At 43.1% G+C, this 23,602-nt stretch overlaps 1 protein-coding gene across 1 annotated transcript in view; it reads right to left on the bottom strand.

Moving 5' to 3' along the window:
• The window catches only part of FBN1 (fibrillin 1), a 249,299-nt gene that overhangs the window by 6,740 nt on the left and 218,957 nt on the right, over positions 1-23,602 (bottom strand). The window contains exons 58-64 of the mRNA XM_044279629.1: positions 22,124-22,330; positions 14,108-14,233; positions 13,794-13,916; positions 12,578-12,694; positions 8,165-8,293; positions 5,946-6,065; positions 2,305-2,536 (exon numbers count right to left, since the gene is read on the bottom strand). Of these exons, the coding sequence (XP_044135564.1) occupies positions 2,305-2,536; positions 5,946-6,065; positions 8,165-8,293; positions 12,578-12,694; positions 13,794-13,916; positions 14,108-14,233; positions 22,124-22,330 (1,054 nt within the window). The remainder of the gene's footprint in view (positions 1-2,304; positions 2,537-5,945; positions 6,066-8,164; positions 8,294-12,577; positions 12,695-13,793; positions 13,917-14,107; positions 14,234-22,123; positions 22,331-23,602) is intronic.

The raw sequence follows: 23,602 nt of genomic DNA, 5'->3' as shown, positions 1-23,602 counted from the left end.
GCTGGTTGCAGTGTGCGATTGCATTTTGTGTTTTTACATTACAGAAAATAATGAACTTTATCACAATATGCTAATTTTTTTAGAAGGACCTGTAGTTCGATCCAATCAGTTCAGTTGGAGAAATAATGCAAAAACTTGCCAAAAAAATATTGAAAGACAAATTACATATTTTTTAAGAAAGGAGCAACAGACTGTGGTCTACATTTACCAATGTGAGTGAACCTATATTTTGGCGTAATTAAACCTAAATGTAGCGCAGTTTGGCGCATCTAGGTTTAGAGAAATCTGCTCCTAGTGTGAGAAGGGGATTTGGATTAATGGAAAAGGGATGCGGCTTCACAGGGTAGGTGGTGGCAGAATATGCATCATGTTGCACCACAATTCTGGCATAAAATTCTATCAGAAACTAAGACAACCAATAGTTGATGTAGAGTCAGTAAAAAGTGTCTCTCCCTGCACCAAATTATCAAGTTTACGCCATCTATCAGATTAGTAAATCTTCCTGTGTGTGCAAAAAGCAGAAGGATGACAGTCGCTCTTAAATCATGATTCGGACATGAAGTTTGTCTAATCCCAAGACAGTTTTTCATCTTTGCACGGACAATAACTAAGAAGTGAGAAAATCCTAGCACATGTGACATAACCCTTACTCTACACACTTTGTTCCAAGGGCGGTGGCACTAAAAGCTTTTTATGCCAAGAACAGTTTCTGAGAATTGTTCCCAGCAGCAGGAAAGTCTCTGCCTCAGCATTCAGCGCACTATAGCATCTGATCATATCTGTAGCTGTTCTTAAAGTGCTTGACTGAGTTATATGAAAATTGCCCCAGTGCCCCTAAAACACAATAAAATAAATTATACTCACCACTCAGTCCTCCATCATTTCGGGCTTTACATCCAGTTTCCTTTTAGAGGCTACAGTGGTGACCGTGCTGTATTCATCATGTGACCGCTGGAGCCAATTACTGGCCTCAGTAGTACAAGTATTTGTTCTTTTACTGTTTTATCACATTTTGTGGTACTGGAGATATTTTTACATACCTCAGACAACCCCTTTAAAGTGAAACTCTGGCCATATTTTCATAATTATTCAAATAGAGCCACTATGGCTGTGTAACATAGAGGGCCGTCTTTAATATTGATTGGACCCTGGGCAAGAGGGAGAACACAAGTGCCGGGCCGCATTCATGGGTCCATACTTTATTAACTAAGTAGCAGGACATGTAGGGCATACATGGGGTATCTCCCTGCAGGGAGACGGAAAGCCCAGTGAGAAAAGCTGATGTCTCCTCCCTGGTGTTCTGATGCTGTTACTTAGGATACAGCGCGGGAGAATGTAACGGGGGCCACAGCAGCCCAACAGAGCGGCACCCAGAAATAATAGTAAGTGCAGGGACATCCCCCATATATGCCCTACATGTCCTGCTACTTAGTTAATAAAGTATGGACCCATGAAATGTCCTCCAGTGGCCAGCGGGGCTCAAGAGGCAGCTGCCTTGGGCTCCCCAGGAGCAACTGGGCCCGGGGAAGCTGCCCCTTTTGCCCCGAGTTAAAGACGGCCCGGGTAACATACCATTCATTCTTTCATTAGTTCCACAAATATATGTTTCCAAGGTCTGTAACCGGAACCTGCATTTGGACAAGTGCATGCAGAGTCTGAGCAGAGAAGGAAGTCAGTGTAGTGCGGCTTCAGCCAATAGCAGCAGAGCAGGAAGTGATGTCAGAAAAAGGGTGTCATTTTGTAAATGTCTCCTGTACAGCCCAGTAACATGCAGCAGTTTTGTTATATCCTGTGGTGTTTTATGCTGCTAGGTTCTAACAGCTCTATCACATGCCAATGAGTCCCCATATTCGTGAGCTCATGGCTCTCCCTGCCCACCTGCCTCTGATTGACAGTTTCTTTTCCATATGAATCAGCAGCAGGTGGGCGGGAAGAACCAGGAGTTCATGGATATTCGAGATTCCTCACTATGCACTGGAGATGTTCAATACAAGATTTTGGCAAAATGGCAAAACAGCTGGGTCAATTAAAGAAAGTTTATGCTGCCCTTAGGACACCATAAAACTGGTGACAGATTCCCTTTAAGAACACCCTAGTACTTGCATTTAAGAGACCAGAGAGAAAGAATGAATGGCTTGAGTATCTAAAATGACCTGAGTATCTCCATCTTACTGACTGTGAAGGGTTATCCGGGACACTTAGAAATGCCGAGATGTTGCATGAACAAATGAATTGAAGCGCTGTTTTTCTTCATTATTGGTAACATTCTAGGTCTTTGTAAAAAAATAAAGAAACAATGCTTACCCTTGTCCTACCCTGAAGTACCCTGGTGGACAGCCGCACACATAACCTCCTTCTGTATTGGAACAGCCAAAGCTACATGGAGCCTGGGAAGAACCACACTCATTGATATCATGGCAAGAACCGCCAAAATGTTCAAACTGAAATCCTGTTGGACATATGCACTTAAAGCTCCCCAGGGTGTTGTGACACGTGGCTCCTCCGCATATTTGACTGCTCATGCACTCGTTCTCATCTGCAAGGGAACACCAGGTAAATTACAGTTACTGAAACATGAGCATTGAGCATATATCTTGCAATCTACTGCTGCATATCAGAAGGATACCACTATGGCTACAGAAATGGAAGCAAAGCTTGTTAAAGAATATAAGGAAAATCTGTGATAAAAACTTTTACATTTGATAATGCAAGACAGATTTTTACCTATGACACTGGTTGACCTGTTACATGTGCGCTTGGCAGCTGAACTGAAGACATCCGTGTTGGTCCCATGTTCATATGTGACCGCATTACTGAGAAAAATGATGTTCTAATATATGCAAATGAGCCTCTAGGAGCAATGGGGGCGTGGCTGTTACACCTAGAGGCTCTGTTCTCTCTGCAACTGCCGCACCCTCTGCGGGAAGTGAAAACATCATCACATCTTACCCTATCAATCAAAGTGCAGAGATAGCAGAGCTTCTAGGTATAAGGGTAACCCCCCCATTGCTCCTAGAAGTTCATTTGCATATATTAAAACATCATTTTTCTCAGTAATGCGGTCACATATGAACATGGGACGAACACAGATGTCTTCAGCTGCCAAGCGCACATGTAACAAGTCAGCCAGTTTTATAGGTACAAATCTGCTGACAGATGTCTCCCTGGAATACTATTAGGAGCAGTGCTACATGAATAGTACTGCTCCTGCTAAGTGGTGATATGGTCATACCCCACAGGTCCCCAGCGATGTGCCCACAAAGCAAAGCTGGAATACATTGAGCCAAACACACATAACGGAGAGGGCCTTCAGAGCACAAGCTCATTAGTTCTCTTAATATATTACAGAGGTGCTTTGTAGGCAGACACAGGGGGGAGTACTAACATAAAAATGTATAATTCTGACTCAGTGTCGGCAGTGCTACTTATATGGTACTACTGCTCCTAATAGCACTCCATGGAGGTGACACACACATTATATATATATATATATATATATATATATATAGGGCCATTTAACTCCCTACTCCTGCAGATACCATGTCTACAACTATATTCAGAGACGTCCTTGCAAAATGCCCAGACTTATCAAGAGAAAGAGGTTAAAATGCCAGTGACAAATCGTAAGCTGCCAAGAAAGGACGGGGATTATGAGTTAAGACGCCAAATGTTTCCTAAGGCTAGCTGCACACTAGCAGTGGCGATCCATCCAGCCCCATTCATTATAATGTGGCCCAGTGGAGATCCGGACGCATTCTGGAAAATATGTTGAGAATCGTCTGGAAGAAAACTGCTGCGTGCAACGTTTTTCTTCTGGCCGATTCTCTGCATATTTGCGGGAATGCGGCCGGATCTCCGCCCGACAGAGCGATACGGTAGGCTCTGCCGTTACAGTCTCCCAGATCGCCGCCGCTAGTGAGCAACTAGCCTTAATCAAAAGGACCATGGCACTTTTTACTTGTAACAGAATGAGCTGAAATACCAGACACTGCCCACAGACAAGAGTGGTGCTATTTCTGGGTGGAAAAAACTAGAACTTTTTCTTTTTTTCCAAATCTAAGATAATGAGTGTCATATGGCTGTTATTATTACTACGTGAAGACAACAGAAAGAATAATCAATGAGTGGTAATTTGTCTGGAAATAGCCTTACTATGCCTACTAAAAACACAGTTACCAAGGAAGCCATGGTGACACACATGTCTTCACTTACCGATGGCATGACAGACACATCTGTTAGCATTACATGTTACAATGAAAGAAGAACAGTTCCTATTATTGGCACAGGGATTAGTTTAGTTTACAACTAAACAAAATAAATGTTACTTTTCTAAAGCCACATAATGATTGCAGTAATCTGGTAAGGGGGTGAAGGAGTTATCCCATAGACTGCTGCCTCTGGGACATCTATAGGCCTACAAGTGACAAATGCAAACTGAAAGGGTTCATTGATTGAATACCCAAGAAGATATTACTGCATAGGTATATTGGATTTACAGGATGTATATTGTACTGGTAATTATCAGGGTGGATATTATTTGGAGGAGTCATACCTAAAGCTAGCCATACAAAGACTTGTAGAAATCTTCTTCAACTCCTCCAAAAACATACATCAGATGTCTATATAAATTTGGTGCAAGCAATGGTGATAGAGACTCAAGCTAAACTAAATGATACATTTCTCCCATGGTATTCAAAGGGTTTGTGCCAAGTTTTTTAAGTTATCCCCTTTTCACAGGACAGGGGATAAGTACGGTAGCCAGAGGTTCAACCACTGGGCCCCCCACTGATCACGAGAACGGGGTTCTGATGGAGTAGCAGGTCATGCATGAGCACTGATGCTCTGTTCATTTACTATGGGAGCATCAGAGACAGACGAGTACAGTGCTTGGTTATCTCTAGCACTCCCATAGATAAGGAATGGAGCGGCATGGCGCATGCGCAACCAGTCTCTTCATCACAATGGGGGAATAGGGCTCCCATTCTCATGATCAGTGGGGGTCCCAGCATTTGGACTCTCAGTGATTAGCTAGTTGTCCCCTATCCTGTGGATTGGGGATAACTGAAAAACTTGACACAACCCCTTTAAATGCCATGGGAGAAATGTATCTTTTAAATTAGCTTGGGTCTGTCTCGCCTTTGCTTGCATCAAATTTTTCAGACATAGTTTGATAAGTTTGGTGCATCTTTAAATGTGTCTAACGATTTTTCTCCAGTTTTTATAGCACCCAAGATGAAGTTAACGTGCGACATTTGTGCGACTTTTTCATTAACATAGCTTATCACACCCATTTTTCAAAACTGGAGTGAGTGATGTTAAATCACAAAAAGTCACAAATTTTTGTGCAAGTAATCTCAAAAAGTCCCAAAAGCTTTTTTCCCCCACTTTTTGAAGCCAGTGCAGGGCTTGGTAAGGCCTTTAGCTGCCAAGCGCACATGTAACAGGTCAGCCAGTTTCATAGGTACTAATCTGCTGACAGATGCCCTTTAAGGGCAAAGTGGGAAAGTAACATAAAGTGGTTAATTTAGCGGGGAAGGACAAGCCCTTTAATTTTAACAGGGTTTACTTAGTTTCAAATTCAGAAACAGGGATATATCAAGGAAGCGATTTTCGACTTTCTGTTTCCTACTCCTGCTTAGAACATGTATTATAACTGAGGTAGTGGGGAAGACATACAGTATTTGCAGGTTCTGCACCTTTAGTGTGTGTAGGATAATGTTCGATATTGATTATGCCTGGTCATATGCTAATGGTAATATAGACCCTGGTATTGTAAATACCAGTATTATTTTGTAACAGACCTGCCCATCTCTGGCATTGTAATATATAGAAATAACTGGATCAACTAGTATTTTCGCTCCACTATCAGAAACGGAAAGTTCAGTAAATGTTTTACAGCTGAGACTGATATCAATGACATCAAAATCCCAAGTAAGAATACTCACCCACACACTGATTCCACTGGTAATGTTGAAGATAGCCTTGTGGACAACTACACCTATATCCACCCACGATGTTCTGGCATCCATGCTGGCAGCGATGGCTTCCATCACATTCATCCACATCTGGTTAACAAAAAAATAATGTATTTTTTTATGTATTTTTAGGAACTATAAAGAATATGTAAAAATAAGATGAAATGTTAGTAGAACAGCTATTTAACAGCCATTGTATTTGTAGATAATGAACAAAAAATATAGTGCAAATCAAATACTTATGATATTTTGGAAGCCATATCGTTTAAGGTGGTGCCAACACTACAGCAAGTGCCAACCACCATCTTATTACACCAGCAAAATAAACTGTGCTGTTTCTCTTGGCTATTGTAACAATAAGATCCAACTCCTCTTCCAACTAGCTGTTAGGGACGTCGCCTATGTGCCCCGCTCAGGATCTCATGCCCTAGGTAGCCTCTAGCATTGGCAATATTAAAATAATGCTGCGCTGTTTGTAAAGGCTCAAATGAAAGATACTTTGGAGCCCGGACAGAAAGGGGATTTGTGGTTCTAACACAGGTCAAATCAGAAAGGAAAAAAGTGCACTATATATAATAATTTAGGGGCTACTGTTATAACACAATGATTGGCATGGTGACATCAATTAGTATTTTCTTAGTGGGGATGTTAGTCACAATTGACTAACATTGGCTTTATGTCCAGCAATCTGCCATCTTTGTGATAACTTTTTTTCAGTTTGTTTTTACATTATACAGTATGTGAAAAAAGTCCTGTTTCTACCTGGAAACCATCAGTGTGCAGTATTGTTTCTATTTACAGGTTATTAATAGTGTGGTATCTCTGTTTAGGCTATGTACACTTGCTGTTGCTCCGTTCATTTGCACATGTATAAGTAGAACTGCATGGTTAACGAGAAAGCGTCACCACGAAATGCAGTGTAATCTGCAGGCATCCTATTATAGAGCAGGAGGAGCCGAGTGGGAAAAGATTCAGAAAAACTTGTAATTTGAATTTAAGTTCCTGAGTTCAGTTAGGCCTAGTTCACATGAATGTATGGCTTTTTGCGGTCTGTTTTTCACGGATCCGTTGTTCGTTTTTGAGTTCCGTTATGTTTCCCTGTTCCGTTTTTCAGTATGCCATATACAGTATACAGTAATTACATAGAAAAAACTGGGCTGGGCATAACATTTCCAATAGATGGTTCTGCAAAAACGGAACGGATACGGAACAGATACGGAAGACATACGGATGCATTTCCATATGTGTTCCGTTTTTTGGGCGGACCCATTGACTTGAATAGAGACACGGAACGTGATTTGCGGGCAATAATAGGACATGTTCTATCTTTCAACAGAACGGAAAAACTGAAATACGGAAACGGAATGCTTACGGAACACATTCCGTTTTCAATGCGAAACCATTGAAATGAATCATTGTTATTTGTGGTGAGACACTGACTGACATGGGACACTTCCCATGTTCCAGAGAGGATAAGATTCACCCACTATCCTGATGATTGGAGGCTAAAACCACCTTGATCTTGAGTAAGTGCACTGAGCTGATCCATAAGTGATTGTATATGCAGTACTCAAAAGTATATGTGACCCATACTGAGTGTATGTCTGTAATTTTATTTGTAGTTGCCCTTGAATACATGTGTGAAGTCCCCTGATAATGTCTGTAACGAAAGACAGAAACATGGCATGTTGGGCATTGTAATAGGGCTTTATAGAATACTAGACCCATACCGAGGGAAAGGTTCGGTGTGGGGTCGCTCCATGTGTGGTAGGCAGGCTATAAGATCAGCCCCCTACCCCTAGGAAGGCAGGAAAGCCATAATAGGGTATAGTAGGAGAGAATATACTGCCATCACGACATCAGCACCCTGGTCACACCGGTCACAGGCATCACCAACTGCCAGGACCCCCCTCCACGACGGTGGATCCTGCTCGGATGAGGTGAGATCCACCCTTTTTTTCATGTATTCACTAGTAACTGATGTGATATAGTGGAGGTTATCTGTTGTTATTGTCGTCTCTCACCCAGTGTGAAATATTATTTTAAATGACCGAGTAAAGGTTACGTTTTAATGAATCCCAGCTTACAAAATGTATCCGTTATATTTGGGTGTAAACAGATACCACTGCACATGTACTTGAAGTGGTGGTATAATGAATTCTAGTATATTCATGGAGAAATTACTATACCTTCACACGTCATTCCACTCTGATCAAGTGAAAATCCACGCTGGCAGTCACAAGCATAACTTCCTGGGGTATTCTGGCATATGCCCTTAGCTCCACATAAGTTCACATCTGAGGCACACTCATTGTTATCTAAAGTATATAAGAGAAAAAATGAGACGCTGGACAGACAAGTGGACCTCACAACCGCACGGAATAAGAATGACGCCCCCTCCTCATGTGCTCATATAGGTGTATTCCTATTACAATGGTCAAATAGAAAATCCACAAAATTTTTTTTTTTTTAAAGATTGATGCGATAATATGAACAGAAAGCTATCACATAGAACAGCTGAATAAAGGCACTGTCCCTATGTACATGAGGGACACAATGACATCTACAATTCCAAAACCTCAATCCTTATAAAGTCTAAAACAGGATAAAAGACATGCAGACCAAGTCACGTAGCGTAGGTGCAGAAAAGGAACACAATATCTAAAGAGGTCCCCTAGAGATAGATATCCAGGCCATCATATCTTTAAGAGACTAACCAAACCTGTCACCACCCCAGACATGTCTGTTTTAGTAAGCAATTTTATTACCCATAAAATAAGAATTCTGGAGCATATTTTTATAACACTGCGTTATGCCATTCCTCTGTTATTCCTTCAAGAAACTTATGAATACCTTGGCAACTGGGTGTGACCATGTGCCTTGCCAAAGGGGTGTGTCCCTACACAGTCTGACACTGGCAGCACTGATTGGACAGTGTGAGAGGGTGCAGTGACACACCTCGTACCAGTTAGCACTGTTAGCAGGAATAACAGAGGAACAGAAAGGATGCTGCAGAATTGTTATATTATAGGGAATATAAGTATTTACTAAAGCAGATATGTCAGAAGAGAGAGACAGGTCCTCTTTATACCTACCTAACCACCCCCTTTTGGGACCAATATAATTAAAGCTGGTTCCGCTGGCTGTTAATGAGGCTACCTAGGTACCTGTTCTGTATAGATGTAGCATTCGTTATCTTGTCAGCCATCATACTACGCCATTAGCACTTCGCACCATGGCTCACTATGCCTGCCAATAGTAGGTGTAGTAGAATGCTGCTCTACAGCCATGGTGCAAGTCTTTTACGGTCCGCAAATTGCGGATCCGCAAAACACAGGTGCCGGCCATGTGCGTTCTGCATTTTGCGGGCTGCACATGGCTGGCCCTGTGATAGAAATGCCTATTCTTGTCCGTGATTGCGGGCAGGAATAGGACATGCGCTATATTTTTGGCGGGGCCGCGGAACGGAACTATGGATGCGGATAGCACAACGGTGTGTGGTCTGCATCTTTTGCGGCCCCATTGAAATAAATAGGTCGTCACCCGATACACAAAATTTCGGAACGGATGCGGACCCATTCATACTGTTGTGTGAATGATCCTTAGGGAACAGAGTAGAGGGTGGTTTATATAAAAGTTTATGCCAGGTAAAAAACGGTGTGCTGCCCGCATCTTTTGTGGCCCCATTGAAATGAATGGGTCCGCACCCGTTCCGCAAAATTGCGTAACAGATGTGGATCCAGAACTATGGATGTCTGAATGAACCCTTAACAGCATGGCAAGTGGATTGTCCGGATAACAAATGCTACATCTGTACACTTGTAATAAGGAAATGATTATACTTTATAGTGAAGCTCCTGAGAGAAAATCCTGCTCTTCTCTGTGGCTTTAAATGTCATGATTCCAGTTTTCCAAGCACAGGGAATGAGTGACATAACTTCTAAGAAAGTTACCATGGAGTACTAAGTGTGCCCCTGGGGTATTCCGCTAGGCTTCTTACTGTAATAATTAATGAACCAGAACTTGTTGACATGAAACCTCATGTAAGATCCAGCAAATGAAATAGGAATCATAGGGTATAAGGCGCTTCCTGTTCTTCACTGGATCCATAATACATTTTTCTCAACATATTAAACTAATAAGGCCTCTTTCACACGAACGTATGGCTTTTTCAATATTTTGCGGTCCGTTTTTCACGGATCCTTTGTTCCGTATTTTTTTTTGTTTCTGTTGCGTTTCCATTTCTGTTCCGTTTTTCCGTATGGCATTTACAGTATACAGTAATTACATAGAAAAAATTGGGCTGGGCATAACATTTTCAACGGATGGTTCCGCAAAAATTGAATGGATACGGAAGACATACGGAGTACATTCCGTATGTGTTCCGTTTTTTATTTTGCAGACCCACTGACTTGAATGGAGCCACGGAACGTGATTTGCGGGCAATAATAAGACATGTTCTATCTTTCAACGGAACGGAAATACGAAAACAGAATGCATACGGAGTACATTCCGTTTTTTTTCTTTTGCAGATCCATTGATATGAATGGTTCCGTATACGGACCATATACGGAATGCAAAAATGGCCCACAAACGGAAAAAAAAAAAACGTTGTGTGAAAGAGGCCTAAGTGCGAGTGCACTGACATAGAAAATGCTAATAAGTCAGAAAAACCTCCACATGCCGCCATCAGAAACTGTACCCAATACAAAAATACCTCCACAAATTTATCAAAAATAAGCTTTATTCAATACAAAAAAATACATAAGCATAAATATAGCAGCAGTCGATACTGCTGCTATATTTATGCTTACGTATTTTTTTGGTATTGAATAAAGCCACATGTAGAAAGTCCTCAGTGAATCTGGCCGAAATCCACAACCTGACCAAACTGTGCAGATAAAGTGGTGAATTTTGGTACGTAGCAGCATATTTCATCCTCTGCATTGCAAGAATAGCTTCACACAGAGGATTTTAGGCGTGGGACTCAGCGCAGAATTAGTAGCAAAAACCAGGCTGAAACTGCGCTGAAACCACCTCCCATTGGAAGTTCGGGCCGAGGGTTTTTGCCGCACGGTTTTCAAGACCGCATCAAGAATGTACAGGTTCTTTCTTGATGCGATTACCATGCGGACACCTCACAGAGCGGCAGAGGAAGCTTACTCGTGCTTTAGCGCCATGACATGGAGTTAAGCCTAGAGCGAGTCCGCATAAAAACCCATGATAGAAAAAGCAGCGCAGCGGTTTCTGCCATGGGATTCGCAAAGGAGTTTATTGCAGACAATATCCTCTGTGTGAACCTAACCAAAGAGGGAAATCCACGGCAGATGAAATACATGTGATATAAAGCTGTGGCGGATCAATGAGCTGATCTAGCTCTGAAAACTGGCAGCAGAAACACCCCCAAAATGCACCAAATACCGCCAGCTATTTCAGTCCTTCCCCATTGACTTTAAAAGGGCACACAGCTAAAATACCTTTGAAGGATTTAACAGCTACGTAAAAAACGTGACCATGTACACGTAGTCTAGTTTTTCCACTAAAATTAATGGGAAGCTGATGGTGGCGTTTTTACCGTGTATTACGATGTGTAAAACAACCTTTTTATGTGATGGAATATGAATCATATTTAATCTGTGTGAACATAACCTAACAATGACAATCAGAACAGTAGAACTGTGATCCCAGATTACTGCTCATTGAAATGTACAGGTGAAACTCGAAAAAGTTGAATATCGTGCAAAGTTCATTTATTTCAGTAATGCTACTTAAAAGGTGACACTAACATACGAGGTAGACTCATTACATGCAAAGCAAGATATTTCAAGCCTGTATTTGGTATAATTTGGATTATTATAGTTTACAGCTTTGAAACCCCAAAGTCACAATCTCCGGTCCCCTTTGCTCAGGGGGTATGGGTTAATTAGCTGACTAGAGTCTGACACTTTGAGCCTAGAATACTGAACCTTTTCACAAAATTCTAATTTTAAGCTGCATTAATGCAATTCCTTTTAAATTTGCATTACTGAAATAAATGGACTTTTGCACAATATTCAAATTTTTCAGAGTTTTACCTGTAGAATCCTAAATTAACAGACATTTAAAGTTGCACTCCCACAAAAATTAATGTATTTTCTGACCTGTTAGAAAGGTGCATTATGTAAACTGTACTGAAGGTAATTTTCTTACCAGTGACTGTATTCAAGTTAAAACCTCCCTTTTGATCCTCAGCTGTGTCATGTGACCCACATTCTGCCTCTCCACATAACAAAGCATCTTATATTTGGACAGGAAATCAGTTTTTCTATGTGTTCCTATGGGAGCCTCAATGTCAGTCTCATAAGAATGAATAGAGAAGTAACTGACTTCCTGTCCTGTGTCAGCTGAGCATCAGAAGGGAGGTTTTAACTCAAAGGAAGTCTCTGGTAAGAAAATACAGTCACCAGTAAGAAGATTACCTTCACTACAGATTACATCACGTACCTTTCTAAGAACCAGCACCTAAATGATTACACTCAGTTAAATGTTATATTTTGTAGCTGGACTAGTATACACAGTAACATAGGAAATGAAAAGTAGACTTCATTCTCAAGTGCGCTTACCAATACAAGCAGTATGATGCTGGGTGAATCCAGGTGGACATTTGCATGTAAATCCTCCAATGGTGTTGACGCAAATAAACTGACAATTGTGCTGTTTGGTTGCACATTCATCAAGATCTGAATAGAAAATATAAAAATAATAAAGAAAATAAATTTGTATTAAGTAATAAATAAAAGTAACTAAAAAATACCTATTCAGGTGGGTACGGTTTAAATAGGACACATCACCTCTTATATTTCCTTTGAAATTACATTGCTGATTTGTGCTGATCCTCTGTTATTCCTCTTAAACAGTTATGAATAACTTGATGAATACGAATACAGTCTGTTACCATCCAGCCAGTGCTGTTAATGTCAGAATGTATACCCCATTGAAAAGGTAAAATGGTGAAACCTAGTTGTCAACTTATTCATACATGTTAGGAGGAATTACAGAGGGATATCACAACACAGAGTTATGAGAAAAGATGCTCCAGCATTGTTAGTTCATGTAGAATGCAAATATTAGCTGTCAGGCCCACTTTAATCCATTTATTCACCCCTCATGTGTATATGTATTGCATCGTGTACATGTTTAAAGACTATGAATACTTCTGACAACCAATTTTCTATTTTCCAGTGCATCTAAACGAAAAGTAAATGAAGAGCCTTGATTAACCCCTTAAGTCACCATGACGAACCTGCACGTCATGGACTGCACCTCATTAAGCCACCATGATGTACAAGTTTGTCATGGCAGCAACCTGTCACCATCTCTACATGTCTACATGGTGACAGTGCTGAGACCCCGGCTATAACACACAGCCAGGGATCTTAGCTAACTGGCCCAGGACCAATGAGGCCAGTTTGTGATTGTGAGGATCAGAACCTTGTATAATGTATAAAGAATCGTGTGTCGTCCCCCAAGCCACCACCACCCTGTCACAATTATACGGATGGAGTGTATGGGCATTGCTCCCCCCCATCCCGCCCGTTCCTCACCTTCCCTGCCGCAATTATAATCAGGATGGCCAAGCAGGAGCAGAGTGTCGGCCGTTTAACCCCTTCCATGCTGCGGTCCTTAAGGACCACTGTATGGAAGGGGTTAACAATTCCTTACTATTTTGTGTATTCAGCTCCAATGCAGACCTATGTGTCTCTATGGTTTATATCATTAAATAGACTAAGGAGTGGCAAACATGTAAAATGCCATTTATATACATAAACTGTACATTACCTTTACAGCTTCTCCTATCCTCTTGTAAAATGTAGCCACGAGGGCAGGAACACTGGAAACTGCCATCAGTATTTTTACAGATAAAGTTACAGGGTTTGGGAGACTGAGTACATTCATCAAGATCTAGAAGGAAAAGAACAGTTCTTATAACGATGGGCTCATACAATCCAGAACTGATAGCGGTAAAATGATGAAGAGGCACCACAGAGATAATAGCCATGGAACGGTCTCTTCCACACCATTAATCTAAGTACAACGACGGGACTGGCCATGATCTGGAACTGGTACTAGTGGGGGCTTTACTGCCAACGTACCGATGCAAGAAGTACCAGTCACGTCTGGAATGTAGCCAGGATTGCATTCACACTTATATGAGCCTCTCTCGTTGATACATTGTCCATTCCGGCAGATACCATGCAGTACATGACACTCATCTATATCTAAAAAATACAAGAAAAATGAGGTGAAGAAAAATGTTGATACTGTACAATAACTGTAATAAACCAGATAAGTATCCATTAGCCACAGGTTGAATTCTGCCCTTTAAAGGAATTTCTTCTTTGCAGATTTAATAACAGCTGCAACCACAGATTATGGGCCATATGCAATTTAAAAAGGACCTGTCACCACGCAATGCAATCTGAATGCATCAGATTATAAAAATGTGGAAGCTGAGCAGATTGATACATAGTTTTATGGTAAAAGATTTAGTAAAACCTGTAATTTATACATTTATATCTCAGCTTTTTCCACCTCCTGTGAACAGCTACTGGTACATGGAGGAGGTGTTATCAGTGATTGATAGCACTGTGTGTATAAGTGTTGTAGGAAGGTACAAGGGGTCGTCATTGATGGTAGGTATGTGTTACCGAGGTTCCTGGCCACGGTGAAGTAAGAGGTGGTATTTTCATGTGTCAGTGGCAGCTAATGCTGAGTGACACTTTTGCTATTTAGTATGGCCATAAATAGCTGAAACGGGACGGCTCTTACTGGGAGTAGTCAAAGTGCTGGGTGGGTGACTGCTCCCCATATTCTAGGCCGGGTTTTGACAGCACCTGGCTATCCTTAAAAAGGCAGCTGGGTTCAACAGCAGAGAACACCCTGTGTGTTGTGATCTGAGCCCTGTGCTGGGCTGAAAAGCTGAGACCCGTGTGTTGGGAGAGCAGGCCACCTAAAGCCTGCATTTAGACTGCTGGAGGCAGAACCGCCGACAAGGAGATTTTTTTTGTTATGCATGAACTTTCTACTCGGTGTGAACAAACACCAACCCTGCAAAGAGTGTTTTTTGTTTGACCTTATGTGTGAATAAACACGGACATTTGAATTACAAACTTGTACTTTGCCTCTGTACTGCACCCGCTTAGCCCAACTACCAGAGCGAATCCCCACAGTGTGTATAGAGAGATAGCGGTCAGTCACTGATAACTGTTCACAGGAGGTAGAAAAAGCTGAGATATAAATGTAGAAATTACAGGTTTCACTAAATCTTTTACCATAAAACTATATATCAATCTGCTAAGCTTCTCCTGCTCTGTAACATGCTGCTTTCAGATTCTATTATTTTTATGGTGATCAATCCTCTTTAACCTGGTCACTGTTAATTCAACAATGCTATCCTTGTTGCAACTCTATGCACTTTATACCCATGTTGGCAGAAATACTGACTGGGTGAGTGGTTCATACACATTAATATTCTATATCTGTATATGCTGCACACAATGAGAACTTTTGGGGTCATTTATTAAGTTGGTGTGAAGTAGAACTGGTACAGCAACTAGAGATGAGCGAATCGAAGTGGAATTTGATCCAAATTTCAGGAAAAATTCGATTTGCAGAAAATTCCATTCTGCAGTGAATTGTGATTGTTATTTTTTTTGTGGTGTAGGAATAGGAAAAAAAAGAAGAAAATGTATGTCATAATTGGCATTCAGCTAGGAAGTTACACTGTACTACAGCCATTTACGTGGTGTATTAATAGGAAAGATACGTACTGTACGTCCCATTAGCCGTTCTGCGGTGAATTGGGATTGTCATATTTCTTATTTTGGGGTGTAGAAATAGGAAAAATAATACATCTTAATTGACATTCTGCAGTGTGATAAAAAAAATTGGGGGGGAGTTTATGAATCTGAAAAAAATAAAATATATATATGTCTTAATTGCCATTCTGCGGTGAAGTTACATTGTACTACAGCCATTTACATGTTTTTTTTTATGGTGTAGAAATAGGAAAAAAAGGAGAAAATATATGTCATAATTAGCATTCAGCGATGAAGTTACATTGTACTACAGCCATTTACATGGTGTAGAAAAAGAAAATATAGGTACGTCCCATCACCCGTTCTGCGGTGAATTGTGATTGTCATATTTCTTATTTTGGGGTGTAGAAATAGGAAAAATAATACATCTTAATTGACATTCTGCAGTGCGATAAAAAAAAATTGGGGGGGAGTTTATGAATCAGAAAAAAAAATAATATATATATATATATATATATATGTCTTAATTGACGTTCAACGGTGAAGTTACATTGTACTACAGTCATTTATGTGGTGTAAAAAATGAAAATATACGTACGTCCCATCACCCGTTCTGCCGTGAATTGTAATTGTTATATTTTTTTTTGTAGTGTGGAAATAGGAAAAAAAAGGAGAAAATATATGTCATAATAGGCATTCAGCGGTGAAGTTACATTACGTGGTGTATTAATAGGAAAGATACATACGTCCCGTTAGCCGTTCTGCGGTGAATTGTGATTGTTATATTTCTCTTTTTGGGGTGTACAAATAGGAAAAAGAATACGTCTTAATTGCCGTTCTGCGGTGAATTGTGTTTTTTTTTTTTTGGGGGGGTGTTTATTAATCAGAAAAAAATATATATATATGTCTTAATTGCCGTTCAGCAGTGAAGTAAGATTGTACTACAGCCTTTTTTAGGGGGTATTATTTTAATTTCATTCTTTTATCATACAGTATGTCGGACAAACAGGTGACAGGCCCGTTAAAAGGGAACTTGCAGTGGCCAAAATGTTTCTGTTGCAGGCACAAGGGGGGGGGGGGGGGGGTGGCAGCAGGAGTTGCAGCAAGAGGCCTGAGATCCTGGTGTCATCTAGCGGTCGTGTCGTGACCAGCAACCCAGTGGTGCTTGAATAGTTGACTCGGTCTTCGAGTTCATCGCAAGTGACATCAGAAACCCCCAGCCAAGAGTCTGTGGGTTCCTCTGACATGACGCTTAGTTGGCATGGCCCAGGAGCAGGTCCTGTGCCCCCACCTGTCCTGAACCTTCCTCAGTCATTATTAGCTCCCTTAGCGCCAGAAGCATTATATGCCGTAGGCTCAGCTCCACTTTTCAGCTAGGACTAGCTACTAGAGGACAGTCAGCAGCTACTTCCCAGCCAAGATCTGGAGGAGACATCCGCCGCTTCCTCAGGTAGACGGGCAAGTAGTGATGAGGAGAGTCGCGTAGGAGCAGGTGTTGCGAGCTGTCAGGCTCCTGGCCCTGAGACCGTTGAGGGGGACATCAGTGACTTGCAGACAGTAGAGGATGATGATGATGATGTAGCCGTTCGCACTTGGGAGCCGGGTGAAGAAGGGACTTCATCATCATCAGGAGAAGATGGTGGCATCTTGCGCGTGAGGCAGCGGCTGAGCCAGCAGGGTGGCAGCGTGGCTGCGAGTTAGCAGGGTGGCAGCAGTGGGAGGTCGAGAGCCAAACGTGCCCGGTTTAGATCACCTGCTTCACAGGAGCCTACAAGCCCGGAAATTAGCCATGCAGGGGTTCACGGAGGCAGCGGTAGCAGGCAATCAGTGGGGAGTGTTGGTGGAAAAATTCCTATACTCGGCGGTATGGCAATTTTTTGTTAGGCCGCCGGAGGAGGTGAACATGGCCATTTGCCGGATTTGTGGGCAGAAGATGAAGCGTGGCCAGGGTGCCAATGTTGCCACCACGGCCCTACATCAACACATGCAGCGTCACTATAAAGTGACCTTGGAGAACCGTGGCTCCGATGTGGTGGTCCAGCCTGCCGCAGCAACCGCTGCATCACCCAGTGGCACGCACCCAATTTCATGCAGTCAAGGCTCCACCACCTCAGCCGAAGGGAGCTGTCTGTCCTTCCCATCATCTGCTGGTCCTGATTCTCCTGCTCCTCCTCCTCATCAGTCATTCCATCAGCAATCGATCACCAAAGCGATTACCAAGAGACAACAGTATGTGTGCACTCATCCAACGGAAGCTGAATGTGCTACTGGCCAAGTTGCTGGTGCTGCAGTCCCTCCCTTTCCAAGTAGTGGACTCTACAGCGAACTGATGACCGTCATTTCTTTGCCAAAAAGGAAGTACCAGCCCTGCACACATATGTAGAACAGAAGGTGGGCCAGTCTTTGAGCCTGTCGGTGTCTGCTAAAGTGCACGGCAGCGCCGATGTGTGGAGCTGTAACTACGGGCAAGGACCAATATATGTCCTTTACGGCCTACTGGGTGAATGTGGTTCCTGCCCGGCCACACCAGCAACTTGCCCAGGTGACGCTGCTTCTGCCTCCACGTTCTCACACTGTTGGTCCTGCAACAATGTCTGCCTCTTCCTCCTCATCCTCCACCGTATCCTCAGCCTTCACTGCAGGTACAATTCACAGTGCCCCACCAGAATACCACACACAGGACAGAAGAGTTTCCGCCTAAACCTTTTTCAATGACCATTGGGGCATTTTTCCACTGCCTCATTTGCTAAATTGTTCCTTTAGAGGGTAGAGTCCTGACCAACTTTTCACCTCCTCTAGAAGAGGGGATGATCCCAACTGGGCCCCCTCCTGCTCTGGGCCTCATAGCAGTCACACGGTCTGCCGCTATGGTAGTTACTCCACTGCTTCTGCCCATCTTCAAGACATCCTGAAAATGACCAGGAAACTTTGCATGCACTTCAGCCACTCATACACCGCAAAGCACACCCTCCTTGAGCTGCAGTGGCAGAACGGCATCCCCCCAACATAGGCTGATATGCGACGTTTCCACCTGTTGGAATTCCACCCTCCATATGTTGGACCAACTTTATGAACAGAGAAAGGCCATAAACGATTTCTTGATGATACAGGCGGACAGAGGTATTCCCCTGTGTAACTTCGATGTTAGCCAGTGGCAGCTCATGCGTGACACCTGCCGTTTGCTCGGGCCCTTTGAGAAGACCATGCAGTACCAGCTCTATCAGCAGCAACTTAAGTCTTGAGTTGCTGATGAGCAGTTTTCTTCACCCGCCTACTGAAGAAACTACTCACCAGCAGCAGCTAGACATAGAGCAGAACCTGAACCAGCAGGTTGTGGAATACTTGGAGTGCACCCTGCCACTCCACATCGAAGATACCTTGGACTACTGGGCAGCCAAACTCGATTTATGGCCGCAATTGGCCAAGTTTTCCCTGGACAAGCCTTCCTGCCCGGCCAGCAGTGTGACATCAGAGCGGGTGTTTAGTGCGGCGGGGGCCATAGTTGACCCATGGAGAACTCGCCATTCCACCCAAAATGTAGATAAACTGACCTTTGTTAAAATGAATTAGGCGTGGATGAGCCAGGATTTTCAAACACCAATGCCTAATGCATCCGACTAGATCATCCATGGTGCCACACCAACACTTTAACAAAAGAGACCTGTTTCTTCTGGCTACCTGCTTCAGCTACTATTCTGATGCTGCCACTCACCTGATGCCACACCTGCTGCCAGGTTATCCTACTGGCAGCCACCATCTTTAGCTGGTGCTGGTATTGCCCCCCACCTACCCACTCTGTCACTGGGCCACTCTGTGGTCTCCTCATGCAGCTGCCACTTCACCACTCTGTGGTTTCCTCATGCTGCTGCCACCTCAACACTATGTCTCTGGGCCACTCTGTGGTCTCCTCATGCTGCTGCCACATCACCACTCTGTGGTCTCCTCATGCTGCTGCCACATCACCACTATGTCACTGGGCCACTCTGTGGTCTCCTCATGCAGCTGCCACTTTACCACTCTGTGGTCTCCTCATGCTGCTGCCACCTCAACACTATGTCTCTGAGCCACTCTGTAGTCTCTTCATGCAGCTGCCACTTCACCACTCTGTGGTTTCCTCTTGCTGCTGCCACCTCAAAACTATGTCTCTGGGCCACTCTGTGGTCTCCTCATGCTGCTGCCACATCACCACTATGTCACAGGGCCACTCTGTGGTCTCCTCATGCTGCTGCCACTTCACCACTCTGTGGTCTCCTCATGCTGCTGCCACCTCAACACTATGTCTCTGGGCCACTCTGTGGTCTCCTCATGCTGCTGCCACATCACCTCTCTATGGTCTCCTCATGCTGCTGCCACATCAACACTATGTCACTGGGCCTCTGTGATCTCCTCATGCTGCTGCCACTTCACCACTCTGTGGTCTCCTCATGCTGCAGCCACATCACTACTCTGTGGTCTCCTCATGCTGCTGCCACATCAACACTATTTCTCTGAGCCACTCTGTGATCTCCTCATGCTGCTGCCACTTCACCACTCTGTGGTCTCCTCATGCTGCTGCCACTTCACCACTCTGTGGTCTCCTCATGCTGCTGCTGCTTCATCACCACTCTGTGGTCACCTCATGCTTCTGCCACAACACCACTATGTCACTGGGCCACTCTGTGGTCTCCTCATGATGCTGCCACCTTACCACTATAGCATTGGGCCACTCTGTGGACTTCTCATGCTGTTCCCACCCTCCCCACTTAATGACTGGGCCACTATTTTGCCTTTTGGCCTGGTTGACATCATCATTTATTTAACCCTTCTTCTGATCTGTCAGAAGGAAGGGGAAAATAAACGCACAATGTATCCTGTCTATGTAGCAGCTGTAAGGCCTGTATGGTCCCATCAGAATTGGCTTATGATTTGAAGACAGACGACATGCAAATATTCCATTCACGTGTTATCTCTGTTTTGGCTCCACACCAGTTTTTTGGGGCTTTAGCAATACTGATGGATTACTGACCAAAGGCTGACAGAGTGAAGGCGGATGCTCAACAGACAGGATCCGATTTTGGGGGTTATTGTTCTGACGGATCAGAGGATGGGCAAAATAATCAGTGACGTCACCCTGCTGACACCCTCTCCACTTTGTCAGGGGAGCTCTACTTGTATAAGCGTTTAATAGACCAGGTTCTGTAGACATCTATGTTGAATCAGCTGACGACGGTGTAAAAGAAGTGCGCTTCTTCTTGGCGCTAACATCGACCTGTAAGAGTTCACACTTGAGTTATTTGGTCAGTTTTGGCCCCGTGACTGCCCAAATAAGTGAAGTGTGCAGTGATTCTAAGAGCGACATCTGTCATGTGCGTATCATACTGACTCACAATATTGTTTCACTACCACAGCAGACTCCCTATGCATATTACTGAAAGGCAAAGTGTTCTACACCACTATACAGGCTCTCTGCAGCCAGGAAATAGCTGTTTTTTTACGCGATTCGCCCTAAATAAAATCGTATCGAATCAAATCTTTTCAGAATATTCGGCGAACCGATTGAATCTAATTTTTGAGAAATTCACTCATCTCTTATAGCAACCAATCAGATTCCACCTTTCATTTTGGACAGCTCCTTTGGAAAATGAAAAGAGGAATCTGATTCGTTGCTATGGGCAACTAAGCCAGTTCTACTTTACACCAAGTTTGATAAATGATCCCCTTTGTGTCACTTGCATTATTCTCCCTTGATTGTAAGCTCTTGCAGACAGGGTCCCTTTATCATTATTTGACATTTTGTATGCTGATTGCTTCCACTTAGGGCTTATGCACACGAACGTATTTTCTTTCTGTGTCCGTTCCTTCTGCGGACTGTATGTGGAACCACTCATTTCAACGGTTCCGCAAAAAAAAACTATGGAGGTTACTCCATGTGCATTCTATTTCCATATGTCTGTATGTCCGTTCTGCAAAAAAATAGAACATGTCCTATTATTACGTACAAGGATAGGACTGTTCTATTAAGGGACAGCCGTTACGTTCTGCAAAATACGGAATGCACGCGGACGTCATCCATATTTTTTGTGGACCGCAGAATACATACAGTCGTGTGCATGAGCCGTTTTTGTGAAGTGCTGTGGAATATGCAAAATTGTGACTTGAAGCTCCTGACCCCAAGTGCAAGATCTGTAAGGGTACGCAAACGCGGTCAGGTGTCTGCATGCAGTTTTGGAAACCAAGAGTGAATAAAAAAAAAAAATTCGACGTTATATCTGTGCTTTATGCTTTCTCTCCTTTTAAGACCCACTATTTAAAATCTGTTTTAAATGGAATTGTCCTTTACAATATAATAATATAATGATACAAGGTACATACCTTCTCCTCCTGTTGTGAACCCTCGGCCATAAGGACAAAGCTTTTTAAACTGTACTGTACCGGGGAAGGGGCAGATCTCACATGTAATACCCCATCCTCTGCCTGAGTTACAACAACATTCAGACTTGGTGACGGAGTTCTGGGTGGAAGAACCAAGTTGACACATGGTATGTAGAACTTCAGTGAAGCAATATCCAAGCCTGTTATCTAATGCAAAACAAAATATGGGAAATAGTAGTGGAGGAAAATCAGGGAGCGCTACACACATGCAGTACCATCAATTTTTTTTTTTATAACCTTCCATGAATGGCTTTAAATATTTTCAGAGTTATCTGCTTTTAAAACGAACTTTTTAGAAGATACCCTCAAAGGTAAGTTTCACAGTGGATGGATCCCACAACAATCGGCTGTAATCCATACAGCAGAGAAAATGAAGCTTTACACAGTTCCCACTGAGATCCATGGGATGCTTGTGAAATACACATAGTGGGTGCTCCAGGACGAGACATGGTATTTGTAACTGCTCTCTACTCTGAATACTAAATGATGGTCCTAAGTGGTGGACCCCCGTCTATAAACCCTTATAATTTCCTTGTAAACCACTTTGGAAGCAGTGCGCTCAGCTATTTTCGTCAGTCCCATTAAAATGAATGTACAGCGCCCAGAGCAAGCGCGGCAGCTGCTCCATTCACTTCAATAAGACTGACGGAAATAGTAAAGCCAGCGCTCTGCTATTTTTGGCAGTCCCATAGAAATGAATGGAGGGCGGTCACACATGTGCGGTGCACCCTCCTTCACTTTGTGGGCTCTGTTCTAAAGATACATGCGGGTCCCAGAGGTGGGATCCGCACCTACCAGTCATTGGGGGCATAGCCTAGCGATATGCCCCCAGTGTCTGAGATGATACAACCCCTTTAAGGATAGGCCATCACTAGCTGACTGGCGGGGGTCCGAGACCCTACACCTTTGCTGATCAGCTGTTTAGCAATAGCTCCAGTGTCAGAAGCAGACAGCTTCATCTACTTTTTAGTGGACTGAGCTCATCACTGCAGCACTACTCCTACAGAAGTCAGAAAGGTGGACAAGCCCTTTAAGGCCAGTCTTAGACAAGCCAGTTTACTGTGGGAAACACACTTTGAGGGGAAACGTGATTTCCCATCCTGAACTCTGCTCCTCTGACAGGACCTCACGGCATTTCAATGATTTACAATGCTGTGTGTCCCTGCCAGACCTCAAATCTACTGAATTACATTGGCATTATGTCAGTACAATTCAGTGGATCCGAGATCTGGCAGGAACGCACAGCATTATAAATCATTAGAATGCCGTGAGGTCCTCTCAGAGGAACAGAGTTCAGGACGGGAAATCACGCTCCCCCACACGTTTGCCGCACTGAACTCACTAGTTTGAGACTGGTCTAAGTATACTGTAGGTTTTAAGTATGCTTGATATTTACTGGACTACAATTGTGCATAAAAC

Source organism: Bufo gargarizans, chromosome 2 (assembly GCF_014858855.1).
Source record: "Bufo gargarizans isolate SCDJY-AF-19 chromosome 2, ASM1485885v1, whole genome shotgun sequence".
Lineage (NCBI taxonomy): Eukaryota > Metazoa > Chordata > Amphibia > Anura > Bufonidae > Bufo > Bufo gargarizans.
Note: the sequence above shows the minus strand (reverse complement) of the source record. Positions and strands in the feature narration are given on the sequence as shown.